The sequence below is a fragment of the Capricornis sumatraensis genome, chromosome 3, assembly GCF_032405125.1.
Source record: "Capricornis sumatraensis isolate serow.1 chromosome 3, serow.2, whole genome shotgun sequence".
NCBI lineage: Eukaryota > Metazoa > Chordata > Mammalia > Artiodactyla > Bovidae > Capricornis > Capricornis sumatraensis.
This window is the reverse complement of record NC_091071.1, coordinates 140,341,726-140,369,134: the sequence shown is the minus strand read 5'-3', so window position 1 is coordinate 140,369,134 and position 27,409 is coordinate 140,341,726. Positions and strand designations below refer to the sequence as shown.

The window sequence follows — 27,409 nt, the reverse complement described above, 5'->3', positions numbered from 1 at the left end:
ACTGTATAATCATAAGGGATTTAGGGTGGCAGTGAGCAGATACCCCTCATCCAAGGTATGGAGCAGCAGCTGCGCTTTGCTGGAGCAGCCGTGAAGATACCCACGCCCAAGGTAAGAGAAACCCAAGTAAGATGGTAGGTGTTGCAAGAGGGCATCAGAGGGCAGACACACTGAAACCATACTCACAGAAAATTAGTCAATCTAATCACACTAGGACCACAGCCTTGTCTAATTCAATGAAACTAAGCCATGCCCATGGGGCAATCCAAGATGGGCGGGTCATGGTGGAGAGGTCTGACAGAATGTGGTCCACTGGAGAAGGGAATGGCAAACCACTACAGTATTCTTGCCTTGAGAACCCCATGAACAGTATGAAAAGGCAAAATGACAGGATACTGAAAGAGGAACTCCCCAGGTCAGTAGGTGCCCAATATGCTATGGGAGATCAGTGGAGAAATAACTCTAGAATGAAGGGATGGAGCCAAAGCAAAAACAATACCCAGTTGTGGATGTGACTGGTGATAGAATCAAGGTCCGATGCTGTAAAGAGCAATATTACATAGGAACATGGAATGTCAGGTCCATGAATCAAGGCAAATTGGAAGTGGTCAAACGAGATGGCAAGAGTGAACATCAACATTCTAGGAATCAGCAAACTAAAATGGACTGGAATTGGTGAATTTAACTCAGATGACCATTATATCTACTACTGTGGGTAGGAATCCCTCAGAAGAAGTGGAGTAGCCATCATGGTCAACAAGAGTCCAAAATGCAGTACTTGGATGCAATCTCAAAAATGACAGAATGATCTCTGTTCATCTCCAAGGCAAACCATTCAATATCACGATAATCCAAGTCTATGCCCCAACCAGTAATGCTGAAGAAGCTGAAGTTGAACGGTTCTATGAAGACCTACAAGACCTTTTAGAAGTAACACCTAAAAAAGATGTCCTTTTCATTATAGGGGACTGGAATGCAAAAGTAGGAAGTCAACACACACCTGGAGAAACAGGCAAATTTGGCCTTGGAATGTGGAATGAACCAGGTCAAAGGCTAATAGAGTTTTGCCAAGAAAATGCACTGATCATAGCAAACACCTTCTTCCAACACAAGAGAAGACTACACATGGACATCACCAGATGGTCAACACCAAAATCAGACCAATTATATTCTTTGCAGCCAAACATGGAGAAGCTCTATACAGTCAACAAAAACAAGACCAGGAGCTGACTGTAGATCAGATCATAAACTCCTTATTGCCAAATTCAGACTTAAATTGAAGAAAGTAGGGAAAACCGCTAGACCATTCAGGTAAGCATTATTTACAATGGCTCCAAAGTGGAAACAAAAAAGGTCCAACAGATGAACAGTGGCATATACATACATTGGATATTGCTTGGCCATAAAAAGAAATGAAGTTCTGATAAATGCTACAATGTGGAGGAACTTCAAAAACAGTAGGCTAACTGAAAGAAGCCAGACGTAAAATGTCACATATTGTATGATAATGTGAAATATCCAGACCAGGTAAATCTGAAGATTGGTGGTTGTCAAGGGCAGAAGGGAGGGGAAAATCGAGTGACCCTTATTTGAGTACAGCATTTCTTTGGAGTGATAAAAATGTTTTGGAACTAGATACAGGTGGTGGTAAGACAACATTATGAATGCAGACTTCAAAATGTTTTATGAATTTGCACCTCAAACAAGAACAAAAATCACATTCAGACTCAAATTACCTTCCCTCTTCACTTGTTGGGCCCTCACTAGCATTCTAAGCCCTAGTATGGTCAATGTGGAGAAATTAAAATGAAGAGGGAAGGACAACCCTGATTTAGGCAGTGGTTAATGGTCTCACCTTCAAGATGCAGAAGAACCAGCTTAAGGGACAGCTGATTTAGAGGAGAAATTGAAAGTTCAGTTTGGACCTCTATTTTGCAGTCGGAGTAGATGACAAATTTGAGTCTAGAGTTCAGGACTCAAATTGTAGAAATGTGTTAGAATTGTTTTCTTGGCTGTGTGTCTTAGTCTCTTGAAGACGGGAACTTTCCAGTGCCCTGAACTGTGTTCTCAACATGTACATGTTTGTGAAATAAGCAAGTGACAGCGAAGTTGACGGAGAGGATAGGCACTCTTAGCTTTTACTGGAGGTCCAAGCACCTAAGTTCAGCTTACAAGGAGGGTCACCGTAAGTCCCAGTTTGCTCAGCATAGCCTTGGCTTACACCCCACCCTTTCCCTCGCAAAATGTCTGTCTGTACATTACATTATGTGGTCACCCCTTGTAGAAGAAAAAAGGAATAAAACTCATGTATTACTTTCAATACAATGTCAGATATAACAAGCTTAAACAACATGGCAATTTTTAAAAGCCCTTTAGACTGCAACTGCTAATTTTCAGAAATTGAATCAACAGTACAGGAGACAATCTTTTATTCTTGTGCTTTAAGTGAAGAGCAGATTAACCACATCTCCTCCCCTTTCCTTCCATTTTATGTAATTACAGAACTTTAGAATTACAAGGAGACCCAATAGATCCATCTATTCTTATCCTTCCAATGCAAACATGCATTTTGAGACATTAAACACAGCTGGCCATATGTCTCCCTTCGGTTGTCTCAATAACATCTCTAAATCCTCAAAAAGGCACTGTTCATTAATCTTACTGAAAAAAGAAATCTTGTGCTAAAAACCAGGAATACAGTAAAATTAAGTAAAGCTATGTTGTTTGAGTTCGTTTTCTGCTGCTGTGCAACATAAGCTTGTGATGTATTCTAGCGTAACTTTTGCCATTTAACAAAATAAACTAAGTCCACAAAATATTGCTTAACACACCTAGGAAAAACCACAATGTAGATGATCCCATCCCAAAAAAGAGACTTAAGAGTTTTTAAAAGCATGTTTATGTGACAGCACATAAATGTTTGTGTAAAAAGGGCATTATGACAGTTGATACCACAAAGATTACAGTAAGAAAAAGCACTTTATGACAATATTTCACAAATTCACAAGGATTACTTTAATATACAAAGCAATTGCTACCATTCTGAACACAAAGCAGCTAATATGTACATAGTGTTAATAAAATGCATTATAACTCAGTACATTTTTTCTCTTTACACAAAGCACAGAAAGATTTAGGTTAAAAAAAAAAATAAAACAGGGATGCTTCTAGAATGTAGGGACTCTTATTAGAAATGTATTTTCCTCACTATAGTTACTTATTTAGTATTCAACTCCAATAGCAACATCAGAGTTAAAAGTCAATACCCTGTTTTGTGCTGACAGTTTTAGGGGGAGGTATTCTTGACCCCAATCCTCAAGGAAAAACAAAACAACAAAACCAAAAACCCGACACCTTTCTCTCTAGAAACTTCCCTGATTATTTTGTTTCTAAAGTTTCAAGTGATACAGCTAGGTTAGAAATAATTCTTTTTGGGTGGGGATGACAACTGACATGACAAACCAGTCAGGGACTGTACATGGAAAACTGCAAACGAGCACTCTCCTCTGCCATCCTAATCTATCCTCACAGATTATTTCCCAATTTTAATATAAATAACTTTATTACATACACAAATTGGAGTGGCACCTGGATAAAAATACAATGTCTATAAAGTATATACCAATTCAATTTTAAAAACGTAAGAAAATAAAACCTCCCAAACACAACGACAGATCGTTTCACTTGGCCAGCTGACTAAGGTCATCATCTGCAGGGATTTCCTTCCTTCCCTACCAATTTTTGAACTATGTTAGATTTACTCTCACATCTGAGATGCTCCTCAGACACCAGCTTAGAAATGCTTCTATAGGCAAGTATTAAATAATGCCTGTATAAAGCAGGTAAAATTTGCATTTCCTATGGTTTGACCCTTTCAAAAGACATTTACTGAAGAATATTCATTTTCCTTTTACTTGCTGGTGAGAATAACTCAAAATGTATCGTGTTTTACCCAACTAGGACCTGTATGTACAGTACCAGAATGCAGACAGGTCAATATTTTCTCTCTGTGCTAAACAACGCAGCCTGTTTATAGTATCAAATTGCTTCACAGGCTTTTTTTTTTTTTCTATTTTAATTTTTTTAAAAAATAAATTTCAAGCTAAAACACCTGAAATATAATCCCTCCATTCAAACGTTATCTGGTCCCTCAAAGTTTGTCTGCCCCCTGAGGACACATACAAAGGCTTAAGCTACATTCACTCATTAATAAGAACTTATCATCAGCAGATGAGACAGATGGAACTGCAGCACCCTGTTTGATTGATTTGAAATTCTTCCATACTGACTCAGCTCCATGATATGTTCGACCCCTCAGGGATTAGTGCCTCTCTCAGCCGTTGATTCTAGACAGTCAAGGAAACCAGTTCCTAGTACATACAGTGACTGTGCAGTCAACTTAAAAAAAGTCAACACATCAACATTAAAAGTATTCAAGATGTATGTAAGCCGTCCAACAGAAAGTTCTAGTTGTGCTTTGTACAACTGAGTGAACAAATTTATCCCACAATTCTTCACCTATAGGCTTACTATAAGCACACCTCACTTTTCCTCTCATCTGAAACCAGTCAAATTTAGACAGTTATTTTTTATGTTAATGAAGACAATTTAAAGTGAAAAAGTTAATCAAATTATTACATGTTCTCCATGACAACAATAATTAATTACCTTGAAGTCTTTCACTGTTCTGCACAAATTCAAGGATATCTTAGGATCCTATAGATAGCATTAATGTTGGGATGAGGACAGAATCTCATTTAAAATTGGAAATAAATATTTATTCACTTGAGCTGTATTTCCTTCTATCTTTATTCATGATGAAAGAGAATTAGATAGGGTTTGAACCCATTTTTAAATTAATTGAGCTAGTCTAATTTCCTTATTTTCCTCTTTTTACAGCTATTTATAAGGCTAGCATTTAGGTGTTAAATAAAATACTTTAATCAATGAAAAGCTTCCATTAAAAAAGACACATGATTTGAAGAGAGGAGAAAGACATAAAAAGTCAGATGACAGTCAATTGATGAGGGAATTTCTCAAGTTTGCAAATACCCCAAACAGGGTCATTTTAAAAGTGCAAGTTACACCAAACATTTACAAAGAATATAATGTAAATATAATCCAAATAAATATACAACTTTTGTATTAAGTCAATGGGAAACAATATACCAACAGTTTTCAGGGTTACAAAGGCAACAAACAGAGCCTCTTGAAAAAAATGAAATGGTGTGTAACAAGTGTCTTTGGAACCTACTTTAATTCAAAATTTTAACTTTAAGATGTCAGCCTTACTTAATCCTGAAAAATGAAGCAGCCAACCTTCTGATCTTCAAAATAAACAGACCAATTTATGCTGACAGCTGACTATAGCTGATCACAGAATTAAAAATATTAGAAATGAAAATAAGAAATCTAGATTGAAGTCACTTTAAGTAAAAGCATCCTGGTTTAAACAAACTTGTATCTTCCTAAGCCTTTGTATGATTCCACATGTCACCCTAAATGGTCAAAAGGATCAGGGATTAGGCCTGAGAGACAGAGATAAACTTCAGCCAGATACTTCTGATCGGACAGCCTGCCTGACTGGTATTGTGCTTTCAGATACTAGCACTGCTGCTGACTTACCATCTAAGTATATTTTCTGACAAAAATCCCTGCTCCAATGAAAACACCAAAAGTTTTCCCCCAGGATGATTTTTGAAAAAAATCAGTGGTACCTTTTAGAAGCTATCTTCAAAATGTTCTTACCACTGTTATAGCTGCCAGAGACAAAGCATAAAAACCAAATACTTTTGGGGGTGGTGGTGGTGGTGGTTCAAGTGACTAGTAACATGTCTAAAAGTATCAAGTCAAAGAGAATTAACAATTTAAAAAAAAAAGAAAATTAGCAGATAAAAAAATCCATCGTGAGTGCTGGAGTAATGCAGTCCAAGAAACTACCAAAAGGGATGCAATAGATCACGCAAAAATGTAAAATTTCATCTGACCTCAATATACTATAATACTTAGCATTCCTGACTTAAGAGCTCTCAGAGCCTCAGATATATACTGTATGTATATATATATATGTACACATGTATTATACAAATGCCATCCCCCCAAGAATATCTAAATGAATAGAGCACCTATGACATTATTATGGTTGCCAATATGGTACTTGAGTTTGAAAAAGAGTGAACTTAAAAATTACATCTGGTATCAATTCTTTTTAATAATGTGAACACATTGGATCTAGCCCTTTCTAAACCACTTTTCAGTTAAACACTATCAAAGCCTAAAAACTCATAAGAGCAATATATCAAAAATAAACCCCTCCCACTTCATTTTTATTAGAGTTAATCTGTCCTATAGATAAAAGTGCCACATGGCCCTATATTTGCAAAGTGAGCAATACCAAACTTGCTATTTTCTAGGCAAATCAGTAGCATATGTACAGATTCCTATGATGACATTTTTATTCCCTTTTGGCCAATATGAAGAGAAAAAACATTTATAATGTGGCCACATATATTCTTGGCTGTAAGATTTTTAAAAATTATGTTGTTAACAAAGATTCTCTAAGTTGCATGCTTAAAAACAAACACATTTTTCCCAATTCTCTTAAAAAAAAAACAGTTCACAAAAGATGCTTAATTTCTATCTGTATAAACGAAACTCTTCAAGTCTCTCCAAGGTCTAACAGATTTAGCAACAGAATATACTTCTTACCTCACCATTAACTGACTTCAAACCAGACCAGTCATCCTCAAAGTAACTTATAAATCCAACCAGCTAATATGGATGTGATTGCCTTGATTTATCAGGGACTAAGAGACCACTAAATTGCTAATTAAACAACCTTGATTTCTGGAAACATTTAATTTGCTAAATATTTCAATTCTAAAGCTTATCACTTTTAAAATGTTCAGTTTTGACATTCTGACTCATTTAAAAATTCTGGTTTGTGAACAGATTTGTGATTTTGCTTGGTTTCTATCAAACCAATTTTGGAAAATGGTATATCTATGCTGGCATACAAATAATTTTTATGTTAAAACTTTCACCGTTAGCTCAGCAGGATAAACAACAAAATTTACAGTCGTTTGAAAGCCTTCTTGAGAATCTGGTGAACTGTCCAAAGATAAGACTACATCACTCAATTCTTAGAATGATGCTGGCTTCATAAACTCTGTTCATCCTTAAAAAAAGACAACGGTTTGTTACAAACAAAAAATACCATTTACAAATATTAATTAAAAGTCTTACTTTTCAAAATGGACTCAATAATGAACACCCACATCTGCATATTTTGTTAACACATTAACAAACTTTTAAAAACAACCCATGACATAACTAAATATAAAACATTAAATCCTAGACTCTCTTAAAAAAAAGAACAACTTCTCAAATGAGAAATTATAATCTAACATTATGTCATTTTCAATTTTTCAGATCTATCTCAGTCTTATTTTTTTTTAAAGGGTAACTTTTAAATTTATCGACTTAGTGAATAAAATGAGTATTAGTAATTGAAAGTCATATTGGAAACAATGTGTGATACATACAAATACAGCCGGCTCTAGTCAGGTAAAACAAACAGGTAGCTCCTTTACAGAGTAACAGAGGATATACAGCACACTGGAAAGCTAAGCAGCCCTATCCCTTTTGGAAGAAAACAACAAAAAAAGGTCTTACAAGAATGACAATTCAAATATTGTAGTACAGCAGTCATTCAAATTAAGTCTGAAGAAAATTATTTTCCTTGTGTATATCTAATATTGTACTTTTAAACTATATCCTTATAACTTTTTTCATTAAAAAATTCACTAAACTGTTAAAGTATGTTAATATGGAAACAATTTAAAATCAGTATTTTTCTATAACACATAACATTTTATAAACAAATATATCACTTTGCTTCAACATCTTGAAGGCTTTCCTGTTGGTGGTATAAGTGCAAAGGGGAGCAGTTTAATTAGAAAAACCTTTTTAAGTAAATGTGTGACAATATAAATATTTTTGAAGGTGATGACAAAAAAACATTTATTTAAAAACCTTGTTATATAACTCAAGGAACTGGTTTACTAATGAGCATCTTTGTACTAAAAATTTAGTACTAAACTAAATGAAGCTTTGTAATTTTACTTACTTTGATTTAATTTAAAATCAAATACCATGCTTTTTCATTCAGTTAGTTACTTCTTTTAATGTATTCAAAAATGTTGAACACATACAGAACTGAATTAAGAAGCAACAACTGCCCTATCGAAGAGCTATAGTTAATACAGATTATTTTTAAGAACCAAGGACAAGTGTTCAGTATTGAAGAGAATGTACATAGAAAGCACTCTGAATTCATTCTTAATTTCTTCAACACCATCCTAAAATTCTTTTCTCACAGGGTATGTCTCTTTAACGATTTTACATAATTCACAATGGAAATGTGAAAACAGGTCAATTTGGCAATCAACACTTCTTCATTGCACCTTACTTACTTTAAGCATGCGGCCCAAACATTACGTCAACTCAAGAAGCTGGGGTAATTCTGTCCCTAAGGCAATCAAGGAGCTCAGCACAAACCTTGAAATCATTAAAAAAAAAATATTTCTTTTCCTCATTTCCCCCATCAATTTACAAGTAAACAAATTATTACTTCTTGAAGAGGGCAAGGGATACAAAGCAGAAGTCTCTTCATGATTCCTGGTGCTGAAAATTTCTTGAGGGGAGAAGTGGAGGCAGGTGTTGGAGCATTCACAGTTTAATGCAAAAGCACAAATGAATGAAATTCTGTAGTTGCTTTCAGGCAGTTTTGCGCATAGAAAAAAAGAAATGTTTAGAAAATAAAATGTTTATTTCGTCTTTCTGGTTGTGGCCAAGCCAGTCCTTTTCCCACCATCATAGGTGAAAATTTAAATCCCAAATTAATCTGACTTGTGGCAGTAAAGGTCCTTAAGTGCTTTTAGCTCCTCAATCAGTGTCTTGTTTTGATTTTCAAGCACTGCCACTCTGTTTTCTAGACATTTCACATATTCTTTCTTCTTTCTACGACACTCTCGTGCTGCTTCCCTATAAGCAAAAGACAGGAAAAATTATGCAACATTTCTGCAGCCTTTGTTTTGGGTTAGGTAGAATACATTAAAAAAAGAGATCTGGCTCAACGCAACAAACATTTTAATGTATTATAGATTAGGCATTTGAAAAAAATAAAGAGAATGACTCGGAAATTGCCTAATGTAAAATTTTCAACATACCATAGAAAACTGGTTAAAAAAAAAAACAACTGTTCTGAAGCACCACTTTTAATTGATGGGGCAGAAGGGTAGCAAGCATTATCATTATCACATGAAAATAAAAATTACTATATTTTGGAATAGAATACAAAAATTCAGATGAGCTTTAAGTAAAAAATTTAAAGAACTCTTTAGCTTGGAGAGTGCCTCTAAAGTGTCTCAAAAATTTCTGAGTATTTTTAAGAACAGAAGAGAATGAAAATATTCTCCCAATGGACTGGATGGGCAAAAGGACAGATACACAAAACAATGAAGCAAGCAAGCCAGACACCCCAGAAACAAGCCTATACAAATACGGTCAATTACATTTTGACAAAAGTACAAGGGCAATTCCACAAAGAATAATCTTTTTTAACAAATGGTGCTAGAATAAACAGTTGATACAGAAAGATAAATCTGAACACACTTCACACCTTACAAAAATTAATTCAAAAGGGATCAGAGACCTAAATGTAAAATATAATTATAACACTTGATACAGCACACTTGGAACTTTCCTATATTGCTGGTAGAAAGGCAAATGGTATAGCCACTCTGAAGAACAGTTTGTCAGTTTCTTATTAAATATATATTTACCATTCCATCCATCCAGGCCACTCCTAGATATTTACTCAAGTGAACTGAAAGTTCATATAAAAACCTGTATCTAACTGTTCATCGTAACTTTATTCATAATCCTTCAAAACTAGAAACGAAGATAAACTTTAAGGTGAATGGATAAACCACATCCATAGAATACCAGGGATAAAACCAACTACCTGATTCATATACCACTAACAATGCATTGTGCTAGGTGAGAGAAGTCATATCCAAAAGGTTACATTTATAGGAGATTCTGGAAAAGACGGAAGAAGATGGAAAACAGTTCAGTGGATTCCAGGAGCTGGGGAAAGAGCTAGAGGCCAACCACCGAAAGTTATCACTGGGAACTCTTTTTAGAATGGTATAAATGTACTGTATGGCACTGTGGTGGTGATATGTCTGTCAGAAGCCATAGAGCCATACAGCACAAAGAGTAAAGCAATGACAATTTAAAAACAGAAAACAAGATGTCAGGCAATCCCAGAATTGAATGAACATGTTGAGAAATCTAACTTTACTGTAAATGCATGATATAACATCACTGAGGACGTCCCAGGTGGCTCAGGGGTAACGGACCTGTGAAGCCAGAGATGCAAGTTTGATCCCTGCGTCGGGAAGATCCCCTGGAAGAGGAAATGACAACCTGCTCCAGTATTCTTGCCTGGGAAAGTCCATGGACAGAGGATCCTGGTGGGCTACAGTCCATGGGGTCACAAAGAGTCGGACAGAATTTAGCAATTAAACCACCACCACCGCCCACCTCACTGAAAGGAGTAGAGCAAAAAGCAGCACAGCTAAGTAACTCTGAAAACAGTGCCTTCACTAGTACTTTAAGGTTATAAGCAAAAAAAAAACAACTGTGCGTAACTGTTGTATTGTAAATTTGTTTCTAACAGGGGTATAAGTTAGCAACTACAAAACTATTTTATATGATACTAGCATTTAATAAATAGATAAATAAACCGTCTTTATTGGGAAGCCAAGTTTCTGTCAGAGAACGAAGTTACAAGTAAGCAAAGGGGGAAGGTAAGGCTAAAATAAACCCTGTGGTTAGAGATTAGTCAGTGGGGTTAGTAAAATATACTTATAATAATTACTACAGTATATAGTAATACACAGAACTGTAGATATGTGCATACATGAGCTAGTGTGTATACACACACACACACACACACACACACATATTTCCTAGCTCCGTCCTTTAAGAGGGCCTCAGTAGCAAAGAGCACTTTGAAAAATTTTATAAAAAGAGAAAAATAACTGTAATGGGGGGCAGTTGGACAGCACTTTAACCAAGTGGTCAAAGTAAACCATTTTCCAATGAAAGAAACTAAGGCTCACTGAAGAAATGGCTGATTTCAAAGCTAAGGCAGAGAAAACCATAAGATGAGAAGTTGAACCTGGATAATGTAGTGTCAGAAAATAAAGATGTGTTTCAAGAAAATTAAGATGCCATCTAAAGGACACAGGAACCAAGAACTCCTAATGGCCAAAGCTGGAATAATCTTAACAATATCATAATTAAGTAATACTGAATTACAGCCCAAAGAATAAGGTAAATATCTATAAATTCATACTGAATTTGAATGAATATGAATAAATTCATATTCATAAAAAATACATAGGGAAGGGAAAGATTTTCCTTAAAGAATTCCAGTTAATAATTGCAGAAGGGATGGGGAAACAAAATTCTCATTAGAATTTTATCATAGTAATAATCACCGCAGGAAAGACCTCCCTGTGAATACTAAAATTAGTGGGGAATACCTGAAAGAGAAATAAGATATTTGCATAGTCTCCAAGTATCTTTGTGAAATTACACCAATTACTATGTTCGTTTTCACCTATAACCACAAATTCTTTGATACTCTCTGTTCCAGGAGGTGGTATTTAATAATCCTCCATTTCAGTGTGGGCTGAATGTAGTAACTTGCTTCTAAGGAATAGGGTGTAAAAAGAGAAAAATAAAAGTAGTGGGGCAGTTGGAGAGCACTTTAACCAAGTGATCAAAGTAAACATTCTCAGGAATGAATCATGCTAGTATGTGCTTCCTGATAAGTGACAAGAAGGGGCAGACTACACCTCTGTGGATTCTTCCCCCAAATTCATTACCTTCACCTAATCGTAAGAAAACATCACACAGGTCGAAAGTGAGGGATATTCTGAAAGAAACTTTATTACTCTTCAAAAGTGGCAAGGCCACAAAAGACAAAGGAAGAGACTGTCACAGACTGGAGGGGATGAGGAGCCACAAGGAGTAAACGCAGTGCAGTGACCCGGACTGGATTCTGGTAGAGAAAAGTGGAGTAACTGAGGAAATTCAAATAAAACGGACAGTTCAGTTAATGGTATTATACCATGATAAAAAAGAAAGAAAGTGAAGTCGCTTAGTCGTGTCTGACTCTTTGCGACCCCACGGACTGTAGCCTACCAGGTTCCTCTGTCCATGGGATTTTCCAGGCAAGAGTACCGGAGTGGGCTGACATATTTCCTTCTCTGGGAGATCTTCCCGACCCAAGGATTGAATCCTGGTCTCCTGCACTGTAGGCAGACACTTTACAGTCTTAGCCACCAGGGAAGTCCAAAAATACTATGTTAATTACTATCCATAGTATATGACAGAATGTTAATTTCTTTAGTTTTAAGAAACACAGACTGGTTACATAATATGCTAAAATTGTAAGAAAGTTGAGAAGGTTGATAAGAGTATCTAGAACTCTGTACTAAAATGTTTTTAACTGTTCCCATAAGCTAAAATTATTCCAAAATAAAAAATTAAAAACTATACTAAAAATATGTTATTTATCATTGCACATATATACTAGGGGGAAAAAAATTATACTCCAGAATGTTAACATTTTGGGTGGCACATCAGTGGTGAGTAAATATTTTAGCTTATGTTTTCTAATATGCTTATAATGAGCATGTTTATCTTCTGTAATAAAAAAAAATGGGATTACAATATATATATATTGGTAACCTGCTCTTTTCCACTATGAGCATCTTCCCATCTCAATAAAAACAAACCTTCATTATTAATGGTTGGTTTTATATAGTTGAATGAAAAAGTAATTTGCTCAGTTGTGCCTGACTCTTTGCAACCCCATGGTCTGCAGCCTGCCACGCTCCTCTGTCCACGGAATTCCCCAGCCAAGAATACTGGAGTGAGTAGCTGTTCCCTTCTCCAGGGGATCTTCCAAACCCAGGGACTGAACCCAGGACTTCTGCACTGAGGATGGATTCTTTACGGTCTGAGCCACCTGGGAAAGCCCAAGAATACTGGAGTGGGTAGTCTATCCCTTCTCCAGGGGATTTTCCTGACCCAGAAATCGAACCAGGGCCTCCTGTTTTGCAGGCAGATTCTTTACCGAAGTTGAATGGATGTACCTTCACTGACATAGCATACACTTTACTTGGTTTGAATTTTTTATTTTTTTAAACCCTATTTCTAATTCATTGTCTTTAAATCTACCTATTACATACCCTTATCAGTCATCTGACTTTATATGTTAAAAGGTTTCTAGTTTGTTTGCTTTGCTATTTTATCTTTTCCTTAGCTAATCATAGGTGTTGTCATACCTACTTAACCTTTTCCTTTATGACTTCTACTTTTATGAAAACTGTTAAATTCTCCCTGCATTCTAAAATTAGAAGACAGGGGTTGCATTGCTTCCGTAATTTTTTACTCCTCCCTCCCTGTGGGAAGAGTATACATCCCCATTTCACTGACGCTGGGCTTGTCCTCACCTGTGCTTTCGCCAGTGGTACTCGAGTGGACGTGATGTTCACCACAATCAAGCAGATGCTTCAAAAAGCATTGCCCCCTTTCCCTTTGCTACAAGGACAGGCCTCAAAGAGATGCTCCTCCTTTGGCTGGGAGCATGTGGAGGAGAGCCATAGCATATGACTTGCAGCTGCCAAAATGTAAGTAAGTGAGGAAGAGATTTTTGTTTCTAAGACACTGATTTTTTGTTACTGTAGCAACACAATTAATGTAACCATCTATACTTTTAGAACATTTACCACTTTATTTTTGAGTATATGGCAATTTGAATGTTACAGAATTTGAAGAATCACAGCTTTTCCTTATCCAAGTTTAGAGGACAGCCTTTGTGTGGGGTACATAAAGGGCATCTATCCTAGTGAGTATGTTAAGGAGAAGACTGATTCTCTAACTTTTCCACCTAAGTAACCATAACACTGGAGAAAGCTAAGGATGGGGGCACAATCCAAAGCAACCACTGTTGGTATGAGTTTAGTTTTACCTTTAGTTTTGAATCTTTAGTTTTACCTTTAAAATGTTTGTTTCTGTCAAATTTTTGAGCAACATAAATATTCAAGGGACGCTCCCATGTTTGCTTTGTGGCCCTCCCTACCTCCAGCACACTGCCACCATGTGTTCCAGTTTGAGCAGCAGAGCAGGCGATGGCAACTGCACGCTGGAACCCGGGAGGCAGCACGCGCACATGCTCTGGTGCCAGGTCCAGGCTCATTTCCCAGTTCTACCCATTTCTTAAAAGGTGTGACCTCTGGCAAAATATTTACCTGCTGACTGTAAAGTGGAGATAAGCTTCTGTCTTACTGTGGGCAGGACTAATGAAATATATAAAGAAACAAAGTACTGTGTCTACCATATACTGGTACCTAAATAAGTGGTATCTCAAGGGAAAGGTCAAAACTAGCATATAATTGAGTTGTATCAACATAAAGGTGGTGCCTGAAATACAGGTAGGCATTAAAGTTTCAAGGAAAAATTTGAAAAGTAGGCAGAAAACCAGGTGAATAAGCCAAAGAAGAGCTTAAGAGAAACAAGCAGTTAGAAGTGTCAAATACTCCCATAAAGGTAAAATGAAATGAAAAGAGAATACTAGATGTGCCAAATGCAAGGGTAACTGTATGTTTCTGAAGACACAGGAGTGGTATGGTGGGCTCAGAAGGCAAATTCTAGTGAATGAAAGTTGAAAAAGTAGAAGCAGCAGGAATCTGGGAATAAAAGGAAAAGGGAGCTATAGCAGTCAATGGAAAGTTTCTTTAGAGTGAAATTAAATCCAAGCCAAAGTATTTTATTAAAGAGTTCACAGTAAGTTAGGTAGCTTCCCTGAATATCTCAGGTAAACAGAGGTTGTTAGGAGCTGAAGCTGTGTGTGCCCTGTCCCCAACCTGGAGGTGTGTGTTTGTGGGTAGGTGGGTGTGTGTGTATGGAAAATCCATGAATCAAATGAATAGAGAAAAAGGAAAATTTGGTATGCCAGTCAAATTAATTTGCTTTTATAAATGGGCATCTCTCTCTTCTGTACACCAGAGCAGACAAGAAGCTATAGTGCTGCCTCCTCACCTAATTCTTAAGTGTTTCTGTTCTACAGAGCCAGACTACATAGACATAATCTGAAGTCCTTCTGATGTTTTCATAATGAAGAGATTTATTTTTTATCTGACTTCGGTGTCTGTTGAGAACTGGTTTGTTCAGTAAATACTGTTAAATTTTTTAGTCTAGCCTTTACTTGAGACTTCTAATCAGACTTGCTTCTCATTTTAAAAAGGGTTAAACATTTCCCTACAAACATTTAAAACTGCAAAAGTTTAAACAGAATTTATATTTTTAAATACATTTAAATATGAACACAGCTTTTATGTTTCTGCTTATTATTCTAACTTAAATACTTACAGAAAATCACAGATTGATGGAGCACCAATAAGTTACCCAGCTTTTTTCCAACTCTTTTCCTAATAACCCAGAAAAAAACTGCCATTTCTCATAGTCTAGATGTAATTTACTAACATTGTGTAATAGCTAGGAATATTTTAGGAATGAAAGAGGCTGATCTGAGCTGAAAAATGAAATTGCAGAAAAACAGATGTTTCAATAGAGCACTGCAGTTACAAAGTGCTTTCAAAGGAATTATCTTATTTGACCCACAGAACAACCCTCTGGGTAGGTAGTGGGATTCTATTTATACAACAGATCCTTTGTAAAAATGCCAGAAAACTGAGGTTTAGGAGGTGATGCTCTGAAGTCACAGCAAAAGGGGCAGATCCAGGATGTGAATCTAGATCCTCTAAATTCAACTTTCATGTTTCCTTCACTTCATCACAGCATGTGAAGAATCTTGGGGTGAAAGGCAGAGGAATATTTTCAATGTCTCAAACTTTTAACATCTTTATTTTCCTTTTCTTTGGTTTGTCTTAGGTAACTTCCATAGTTATCTTAAGGTATATTTAAATCCTAAGCTAAATACATACAAATACTAAGGTAAATACAAGTAAATAACATTTTTACTCTGCTTTTGTTTTTTAATGACAAAGCTATTTACAGCTATGAATTTACTTTATGGAAATAACTTTCTCATGTTTAAAAAATTTTTGACATCTAGCATGTTCACTGTTTTAAAATTTTTGTCAATAATAAGATATTCTCAGAATTAATCTATTTTTCAAAAAATCTTTATTTAGGTGTTTAATATGCATTAAAACTTGGACTGGCCATCATACATTTATTACAAATACATTTAATGTAAATAAAGCTTACCATTTATACACACACACACAATCTTAACTTTCTTAATGATACTACTTGTGACAAAAAAACAGTTTTTGAATAACTGAGTTAGCTGGCTGAAGCAATAGTGAAAATACAGCAAAGCTGTGCATTATCTCTCTCATGGAGAAACTGCATGAAAGAAAAACTACTACTTATCAAAGACTGACCATTAGCCATCTCATTAAGTGCAGCTTATTAAATAAAGAAGTTTTAGCAGGATCCATCAATTTTACCAGAAAAAAAATCCCAATGCAAAGATCCTACTGACATAATCTGAAGTTATTCTTGACCTACAACAATCTAAGTAAACGCAAGGTATATACCTGTTCTTCATGAGGCGAACCTCTCTCTTTCGCGCCGCTTCTTCAGCAGGCTGTGCAGGAAGTGCTGGGGAAGACGCCATAACAACCCCAGGGGCAATGGTGCTAGTGGGCGCTGTGCGAATCTGGTATGTCTGTACATCTCCAGAGGCAGCTGAAAAGAGAAACAGTGAGCATGGTGTGAGACACTGAAGCACTGTGACTTGGTAAAACTATGGGTCAATCATGAATCTGAACATACATTTTGAATTAAAAGGAAAAAAAGCAACAGATGATTCTGACTAAAATGCTGAGAATCAGCAGCACTCTTTGGGTCATTCATTACTCAGAAATAATTCCCAATTTAGAGTATTTATTAGTATAGGCACTTGGATGAAAAAGGATCTTCATGACTTATGTCTGCTGGATCTTACATTTATCTTTCATTGGAACATAGTTCTGTTCTGTTGTTAACATGTTTACCAGCCTTAAACCTAAAAGGTGAGTAGGGCACAGCTTGGATGATCTTCCTAGACAGAGTATAGTCCTCAATGTCTTCCTTTGATACTGGTAAATTCATATTAAAAAATTTCAAGTAAACTCTTGCCACGACATAAAAATGACCATGATTTTTCATAAAATAGCAAAATCGAAGAGAAAATAAAGCATTATGGTCAACTATTATAAATTCCTAATTGTAACAAAACTGAAAGGATGAAAAAGTGTATCACTTGATAACAATTATACTACCTGTAAGCACTGTTTTAATGTAAATGATAATGGCTAAATAAATTGAAGTTTTATTTTTATAATTAAATGATCCATCATTTGTGAAATAAAAAAGTCTCTTTCTAAAAACAGCTTAATAATAAATATGCCCTCCTAGGAATAAGAAACCTAACATTATCTGAGAGAATTTGAAACTCTTTAAAAACCATCCATTTTTGTTATTAACATCAATTAAAATGTGTAGTTTGAGAGTTGAAAAGATGTATATACTAAATGTGTTACCATCTTCAAACTGACGTTCAGAATTCAAATTCACTGACATCCTGCTTTACAATTTTTGAGTACCTGCGTGTGAAGTGAAAAGGTGTTTTACTCCCATTAATAAGCAAAATATTATCTTCTTCAAATATTACTTGTTTAGTAACAAAATAACCTGTAAGTACATTAGGGTCCTTTAAATATTTTATGATTCTTTAGCTGGTTTTAGAATTATTGAAAATTAATCATCCATGGTGAAGGGGCAAATTTGTCATTACCTAGTAGAGGCAAAACATACTATTAATGAAAATATTTTTAGAAACAGATTTCCTTAATATGCAAATTTTAAATCTGGCATAAATCATTCTTAACATATGCAATGAATTCAAAGAAAAATGATCCAGTATTCATAAAGATTTCTGAAACAAACAGGAAGAAAACAACACGAAAACAAAAAAAGAAAAAAATTTTTGTACGTTCTGAATTTTTGCAATTCACCATGGATTTAACTACTCTTGCTCATAGAGCAGTGGACTTGCAGACTGGCAAAAGATTTTTCAGAATATAATGATTTCCTTTGAAATAAAAAATGATGACCATAGAAATGGAAGATATAAATTACTTTTGACTAAAAGCAGAGAAATAGAATTTGAACCTCCAAAGATTCTTTTCAGTGATTTAGCACAACTTTTCATTTGACACACTGAAAAAAAATGAGGTCAAGGGAGGCTGGCTTTTACTGAAGGTCACAAGCAAATCTATATACTTAGATTTAGAAACTAGCTTTTTAAACTCCTATTTTTATTGTCTTTCCCTCTAGCCTACCCCATTTCTCCTACATCCAAATGTTAAAGGTGTTAAATATAGAAGTTATATTTTTAAAACTGAAAATAGTTGTTTTTATGCCATGACATTTTGGTCCAATTGGAATAACGGAAGAAGAGTTCATGGAAAATATTATCTATGATGCAGAAAATAAGCTGTATTTTAACAGTGCTTTGCATTACCATACTTACTTTTTTCTGAGTCTATAAAATTTTAACCTTTTAAAGAATTCACCACACCTGTGAGCTCTAAATTCTCTTACCTTGAACGACAACTTGGTTGCTGGGCACTAGGATCTGCTGTCCATCAGTGGTCTGGGCATACTGCAGGATGGTAGTGCCTGGCTGAGTGGCAGCTGCATTGGTCATGGTTAATGTCTGCAGGCCCTGTACCCCATCAGTACCATTGTTAGCCAGCTGTATTGCTCCTCCTTGGGTAATGGCAACTAAAATCCAACAGATTTTATTGTTACAAGTTTAATTAATACCATATAAAACACACACACACACTAAATTCCAATAATAATTTGCAAGACATATCTAGGAGAAATTATTACAGCAGATAACATAACCAAGAAAGATTCTGTATAGTCAAGTAACTTTCTGCTCTGCTGCTGCCGCTAAGTCACTTCAGTCGTGTCTGACTCTGTGCAACCCCACAGACGGTAGCCCAACAGGCTCCCCCGTCCCTGGGATTCTCCAGGCAAGAACACTGGAGTGGGTTGCCATTTCCTTCTCCAATGCATGAAAGTGAAGTCACTCAGTTGTGTCCAACTCTTAGCGACCCCATGGACTGCAGCCCACCAGGCTCCTCCGTTCATGGGATTTTCCAGGCAAGAGTATTGGAGTGGGTTGCCATTGCCTTCTCCAAACTTTCTGCTCAGGAAAACTTATATCCAATTTCTAGAATACAAGTATACTCTATGAACCACATTATAATTTATAATAATGTCAGGTAACAATTAAAAATATAAAATGAGAAAATGTTAAATTCCATTTGAAGTTATTTGGTTGAGAAGAGGTACCACTCTGTGACCTACACTTCCTTTATTCTCACATTAACTATGTACTATATTTCTTCTCTACATTCATGTACATTAGCACAGACATGGGTATGTAATAGGCACCCAATAAATGATTATTTTAATGCATAATTAATAAAGCAGTTAAGTAGTGCACTCTGTTCTCTTACTCAGTTAGGAATACATAAAGTGTAACAGAAGTCCACTCAATGAGACAACAGAAATGTCCTGGGGAACTTAATTACCATAGACCTCTCGGAGTTTAAAACTGGAGCCCAAGATGATCATTTAGAAAAAAGTATCTTATTGCTATTTGTAAGCTACATATTCAAGCCTTCTCATGTAGAATCCATTGATTATTCACATGTGTTATTCATCTGCTCCAAAGAAATATGTGAAAAGTATTCTGAAATTAACACTGCTGGATAACTTGAAAGAATCAGAAGGTTAACAGAATCAAACCACAATTTCTTAATTAGAGTTAATGAGCAAATTCCACTGTATTCAATACAAACAGCTTTCTTCTTGACTATGTATCAATGAAATCAAAGTGGAAGGAAAGAAGGAAACTAGAAATCTGGAGATCTGGGTTCTAGTCCAAGTTCCATCACTAAACTTATTATTTGAATCTGTTATCTCTTCTGTAAAAATAAAAATATATGGTTCTAGCCCGTAAGTATCATTGTTATAAAACTCAAATGAGACCATGTATATAAAAGTACTCTGAAAACTGAAGTCTGATCCTATCAAACATTGTTTTTCTCTTAATATTTATTTATACACATCATATTTTAAAAAGACTTAAGATTGCTCTCAAAAAAACTAAATTAAAACAAGGAAAAGAAGTCAAGTAACTAATGTGTATTTAGATGTACATAATGATCCTATCACAAAATAAGGAAAGCATATAATTAAACAAACTTAGCTGAGAGTTTGAGTAGCCAAAATGAAGAGAAAAACAATTTTATTTAGTGAAACATGTTTTTCTACCTAAGAATAATCTTTTCAACACTTATTATCAGGGATTGTGAACCGAGTAATAGACAAAACTAATACTAGTGTTAATAAAAAGACACAACAACCAATTTATTGGCTATAAATTGATGTAGTCACTGGGAAGGGTAACTAGGATCCAACAATTCCACTCATTAGATGCTACCCCACTGACAGGATAGGACACTATATACTAAAAGAATGTTTATGTAGCATTATTTGAAACAGTAGAAAAGTCCTAAATATTTATCAGTGTATGTGAGTTTTAAACAAATGTTATATTTATACAGTGAAACACAATGTAGCTATTAAAAGAAACCACTTACATAACTATATATGCATATATTTGTCTGTAGTATATAAATATGTAGGTCTCACATGTATAAAAATACATTTTACATGTTTATGTATAAACAGAATGAAAAAGAATGAAGGATATATACCAAACTCTTACTACTGGGGAGGGATGGGAAGGGTCTTTACTTTTTATTAATACTATAAACCTCTACCATTTGAATTTTCCCAACCATATACTTGTTTTATAAGAAATATATAATACTGTTACATATGTAAGTGGTCATTATATTGATTGTTAATAATAATCAAGAACATAATGTTTAATCAGTTCCATCAAAGTCATATATGCATATACAGAGAGAATAAGGCATAAACATTAACACATAAAGCCTTTAAAATCTCAAAGTATTAACCTTAAAACAAGCAACTGTTAGCCGCTGGGTGGAAGGGGTGTGCCAAATGAAACATCTATTTTTCTGAGCTTTACCTCCCTCAACTTCACTTCCCTGTTTGAGATTCTGATATGCCTCTGTCTGGAGAGCATGCCTTCTATTTCTAATTCAAATGAGAACTGCTGTGGTAAATGAATCTCTGTTACTAATAGGACTATGCTATATTCCTCAAGTGTACTCAAGTTGGAAAAAAGTTCATGTATTAATATGTTAGAACACATACCTTGAATAGCTCAAATTATTTTGATAAAAAATACACACATACACCTCTTTCTGCCAACGAAGAAGAAAAAGGATGAGTGAACTCTAATAAACTTACACAATGGACAAGAAGCTTAGTCAAAAATGCCTGCCTTCTACTTGTTATTAAAAGTTTCAGCTTTGGTAGAGCTAAAAAGTCTGCTACTTGTTTTTAATATGGCTGGAATGCAAATTAGTTATGCAAACCATGGCCAAGGTGTAACTGGAAAATTACGAACTGGGAGTCAAACTTTTATACATATTTCTGACACAGACTACCCCAGGACATTAGAAAACCGACGTAGTAAAAGAGTTTTGATGTGTACATTTGATGTGTTATTAAGGAAGAGAGGGAGGGCAACTATATAGTGGGCAGCATTGTATTTAATAAACAAATAAAAATGAAGACATCAATGTGTGAGGCACTGTGGAAGGCAAAAAGATATTGGGGAAAAAGAAAAAAGGTACCATTCACACAAATGCCTTTGATCAAAAAAAAGGTAGCACTCAAAAAGTACTTTTGTAACAGATTGAGATGAAAGATAAGAAGAGAGACCCAAGTATCAGAGAAATGGGAAATCAAGACATCAGAGAAATGGGAACTTTGATAATTTTTCAAAAGAAATCTTTGCTTTCTGTGAGACAAAAATTGGCCTTAAACATAACCAAAGAATAATTATCTGAAAAAACTCATGTTTTCTATTAACATGTTATATGAGGACTGAAATACATTTTTAAGTAGTGGTTTAAAAAACTTAGACTCTCCATGCACCTGAACAAAACAAACGGCCACTTAAAGGTCTTACATACCTGGGTAATCCTAACTAAACCCTGAAGAAAAGCAAATACTTCTGTTACAAAACTTTGCTTGTAAGTAAAGGAAGTATAACAATGACAATCAAGATTTAGCAAAGTGCAGGCTGCTTTTATAAGATTACTTTGAGGAGAATGTAGCCATTAGTTTTTCATCTCATTTTCCCAAACAGAAATATCAATTACTCACTATACTGTCCACTGCTAGTCTGATAGATCGGAGTTGGCACCGTGACAGTGGTGATGGCAGGTGCTGAAGTCTCCTCTTCAGATTTCTCTTCTTCAATCCTTGGCACTCCTGGTGCATCAGAAGATAAGTCATTCAGAATTTTCCTAGAAAAATAGAGAATTGTATCAGTTAAAATAAAGGTAACATTTACTGGCTAAATACAAAGAAGAGGAAAAGATCAGAAAACTGACAGAAAGTTGACAGTGTTTAGGATAGAATTTAAAAATGTTATAGTTTAAAATGTAAAAACTTATAATAATAAACAATAAAATTTGTGACATTAAACTAAAAATGAATCAGGGCATCTACATGTCAAAACCATATGAGGACTAGAAAAAATACAGATGTAATTCTCCTTTCAGTGAACATAAAAAGATGATGATTCAAAATCCAGGTGCAATTAAAGAAGAGATGAATAGAACAACTGACTACAGGAAAAACAATCTTTTGCATGGCCAAGAATGCTTCCCTGGTGGTTCAGCAGGAAAAGAATCCACCTGCAATATGGGAGACCTGGGCTCAATCACTGGTTTGGGAAGATCCCCTGGAGAAGGGAATAAGCTACCCACTCCAGCAGTCTGGCCTGGAGAATTTTATGGACTTTATAGTCCATGGGGTAAAACAGTTGGCTACAACTAGGCGACTTTCACTTTAATCTAGATGCTAAGGTTATTTTTTTCTTTTAAACCAATACAGTCTTATGGTGTATTGGCTTTTTTGGCAACTACATTTAATCAATGATAATTAAAGAACATTAATTATCTTTTTTAGATGAATTCTTAATCCAGAATCCTGTATGGGAATAACATTTTATTTTAAACTCAGGTTCAGAAATTTTACCATTATCTTCAACATTTTATCCTATTCAGTTCAGTTCAGTTCAGCCACTCAGTAGTGTCTGTCTCCTTGCAACCCCATGAACTGCAGCACGCCAGGCCTCCCTGTCCATCAACAACTCCTGGAGTTCACAAAAACTCACATCCATCTAGTCCGTGATGCCATCCAGCCATCTCATTCTCTGTCGTCCCCTTCTCCTCCTGCCCCCAATACCTCCCAGCATCAGAGTCTTTTCCAATGAGTCAACTCTTCGCATGAGGTGGCCAAAGTACTGGAGTTTCAGCTTTAGCATCATTTCTTTCAAAGAACACCCAGGACTGATCTTCAGAATGGACTGGTTGGATCTCCTTGCACTCCAAGGGACTCTCAAGAGTCTTCTCCAACACCACAGTTCAAAAGCATCAATTCTTCGGCACTCAGCTTTCTTCACAGTCCAACTCTCACATCCACACATGACTACTGAAAAAACCACAGCCTCGACTAGATGGACCTTTGTTGGCAAAGTAATGTCTCTGCTTTTGAATATGCTATCTAGGTTGGTCATAACTTTTCTTTCAAGGAGTAAGCGTCTTTTAATTTCATGGCTGCAGTCACCATCTGGAGTGATTTTGGAGCCCCAAAAATAAAAGACTGACTATTTGTTTCACTCTATTTCCCTTGGCTGCTATGATCTTTCAAGATTTTTATTCTACCATCTATTAGGGTACTTTGCCCTTAAGTTTCTGTTATTTGTTGATCTGATAAACATGGCTTTTATGTTTTCAGCTCAATTACTGATAAAAACACCGAGCCAGATGAAACCAAGTGAGAACCCTTCAAGGACTTCCTCTGGGTAAAAACTGATCACTATAAAGCTGGGCTGTTCCAATAAAAACCCAAATGTTATTATTTAATTCCCATTTCTCCAACTTCACAAAAATAACCTAAGAATTTCTGTACCGATCTTGTTATAATCAAATTAAGACATACAGGCTAGAAAATAACAGCATACTCCACTATGGAGGTTTGATTGTAAGGGAAGATATCTTTCTCTACACATGTGTGGTGCCAATTAAGGCAAAAAAAAAAAAAAAAGATTTTTTTCCAACATAAAACTCATGTATCATAAAGTTACAGCTAGGGTTTACCTAGAACTTATATAGAGAAGCCATGTAGCTTGTTTCTTAGTATCAAGTTGAATTTGCTTCAGGATCAAATGTCTGACATAGTAACACTAGATATATTTCAAAGTTAAAAGATAAAACTAGCTACATTTTGAGAATTATGAGTATAAATAAATACAACACATACTTGGTAACACAGAATTCTCAAGATCTCAACTTATTGCTATTTCTTTAGGATCCCTAATTAAATTGTGAGGATAGAGAAAAGGGCTAGCTTAGAAGCCAAGAAAATGGAGAAAATATAACATTCCTTTGAAAAATAGAAATACATATAAATAGAAATAATGTAGGCTAAAGAAGGGAAGAATAAGCTTCAAATTTATTAGACTATGAATTGAACTTAAAGATTCTGGGAATTGCTTTTCCTGGAGATACTTAATATGGCTCCAGTTTCTATGTAGTACTAAAACAGTTTTGGTCCATCTTGGAAGCAAGGTATGGATTAGGCAACTTTTGTAGCTGAACATAAAATTGCAGTAAGATGCCCCTAAAATTAGGGAATATCACCAAACATCACCCTAAGCAACTATTAAATTAACAAGCAGGGAGTATCACCAAACATCACCCTAAGCAACTATTTAATTAACAAGCAGTTATCATGCTAAGTACCATGGAATAAGAAATGTGTTGTGAAGTACATGGTACAGTCTCAGAACTGATTTATAACTAGAAAATGCTATAACCTTATCAAATGTATTCCAATCTTTTAAACAGAAAAGCAGCAGCCAGCACAGTCTACAAAAACAGAAGGAAAAAAAAAATCAGTCTTTATCCAGGACTATTCAGAGTAAGGCTTCTCTAGTGGCTCAGATGGTAAAGAATCTGCCTGCAATGCAGGAGACCTGGTTCGATCTCTGGGTCAGGAGGATCCCCTGGAGAAGAAAATGGCTATACACTCTAGTATTCTTGCCTGGAAAATCCCATGGAGAGAGGAGACTGGTAGGCTATAGTCAATGGGGTCATGAAGAGTCAGACACAACATGTTCAGATTAAGAAGTGCTCTTATTCTATATGACAAGCTTCAACTTATTTGAGAGAAGCAACTCAGGATGAAAAGACATGTTCTGTATGGTCCTGAATCGAGCATCTAATTGGTGTTCCGACATCTCTTCATCTGTAACTACACAGGGGTATATCTTTATACTCCTGATCCTAAATTCTTTTAACTATTCAATTCCATACCTGTAGGAAGGCCTCCTTGAAAGAATCTCTCTTCGTTTCTGGGAATCGGTTACACTATCCACTGACTCCTGTGAATCTTCACTTTCTGCAATAGTTGAAATCTGAAAATAAAGAAGAACTTTATCATGATAATCAAATTTAGTTCCCATAAAATTTTTATGAATTTTAAGAAAAGGTCAAATACAAAAGGGCGTATTTCAACCTTATACATGCTTCAGTAGAAAACCAGTTTTTATTGGAGATAGTCATACCATCCCTCTCCTCTCCCTTCCCCCCATCCTACCGAAGTCAGAGACCCTAAAATCTTTTTGTCAAAACCAAACTTTTGTGATATCCAAAATCAGCCTAATCTCTTTCAGGACTTCTTATAATCAACACTGAATGTATCAGTATCACTTGTCAGTTGTTTTCTTATAGTTAGAATAAAACTACCAAGTAAAATAAAGTTCTGACATGAAGGAAAGAATAAATGACTAAATATCTAGCTATCAGCCTCCTGATTGTACAAATATTTTCCTTTACGTGATGTGTAAATACTTTGAGTATATGTACAATTGTACAAATAAGATCGGTGATCCTTCAACCATGTTCCAGATGGCTGTTTCTGGCAATTCTGGAAGAAGTCCTCTGCTACATATAGACATGTTTCAAAGTTGGCAATCCATAATTTTTATTAAGCAAAACTTCAAGGTAAAGAACTATGTATTTCTGGAAAGTATGCTTGAATTGAGAAGGAATAAAGGTAAGTGAATACAGATTTTATGTGGGATAATAATAATAGCAACTAGCATTTACTGAGAACTTACTATGTGGCAGATGCTATGTTAAAGCATATACATATATTACATTACTCAGTACTCACTAAAATACATTAACTTTAGGTGCTGCATAAGTACCATTAGTATGTCCAGTTTATAGATGGAATAACTGAGGCACAAAGAGTTTAAGTAAATCACCCAAGTCACAAAGCTATGAAGTAGTGAAGCTACTGTCAACACTTGACATCTCAAATTTACATGTCTATACTAGCATCAACATCCTGCTGGTTCCAATCTCAAACCAATTTGGTCAGAAGCAGCAACCCAGAGCATTTTCAGACCATTTTTAGACTACAATTTCAGTCATTTAGGTAAGCTAGTCTGTCAAATTTACATTGCCAAGTTTCCCTAGGCTAAATAGCAGTAGCCTCCTGCTCTCTCCTAACCTAGGTGAGCATGCTGCTGTTGGAGTGAGAATTAAATTTAACCAAGGCAAAAGGGTCTATGTGGGACAGCGCCTTATCAAAAATTTATGGCAAAGGCAGTAAGAACAAACATATTTAAGAGAAACTTGAGAAATCAATCAAGTATGTGGTCCGAGCCTAAGGATTCTGCAGAGCAGGCAGTTGTATTCGGAGGGCTTTGTGATACACACTCACTTTAAAATGAAGTTTGTTAAATCTAGTAATGTTTCACAAAATAGAGCTACAATAAAGTAACATATGTGCCCCTTAAAACATTTTAAAGTAAACAAAGTATAGTCCCACAGACCTGTGATTCACGGTAGAGTAACAACACTATGCTGCTGCTGCTAAGTTGCTTCAGTTGTGTCTGACTCTGTGCGACCCCGTAGACAGCAGCCCACCAGGCTCCCCCGTCCCTGGGATTTTCCAGGCAAGAACACTGGAGTGGGTTGCCATTTCC

At 35.6% G+C, this 27,409-nt stretch overlaps 1 protein-coding gene across 1 annotated transcript in view; it reads right to left on the bottom strand.

Annotated features, from left to right (window-relative positions):
- Positions 1–8,865: 8,865 nt before the first annotated feature.
- CREB1 (cAMP responsive element binding protein 1) overlaps positions 8,866–27,409 on the bottom strand; it is a 49,802-nt gene continuing 31,258 nt past the window's right edge. Inside the window, exons 5-9 of the mRNA XM_068968650.1 lie at positions 25,728–25,828; positions 22,507–22,649; positions 18,763–18,945; positions 16,713–16,863; positions 8,866–9,045 (exon numbers count right to left, since the gene is read on the bottom strand). Coding sequence (XP_068824751.1) covers positions 8,901–9,045; positions 16,713–16,863; positions 18,763–18,945; positions 22,507–22,649; positions 25,728–25,828 — 723 coding nt within the window. The 3' untranslated portion in view covers positions 8,866–8,900. The remainder of the gene's footprint in view (positions 9,046–16,712; positions 16,864–18,762; positions 18,946–22,506; positions 22,650–25,727; positions 25,829–27,409) is intronic.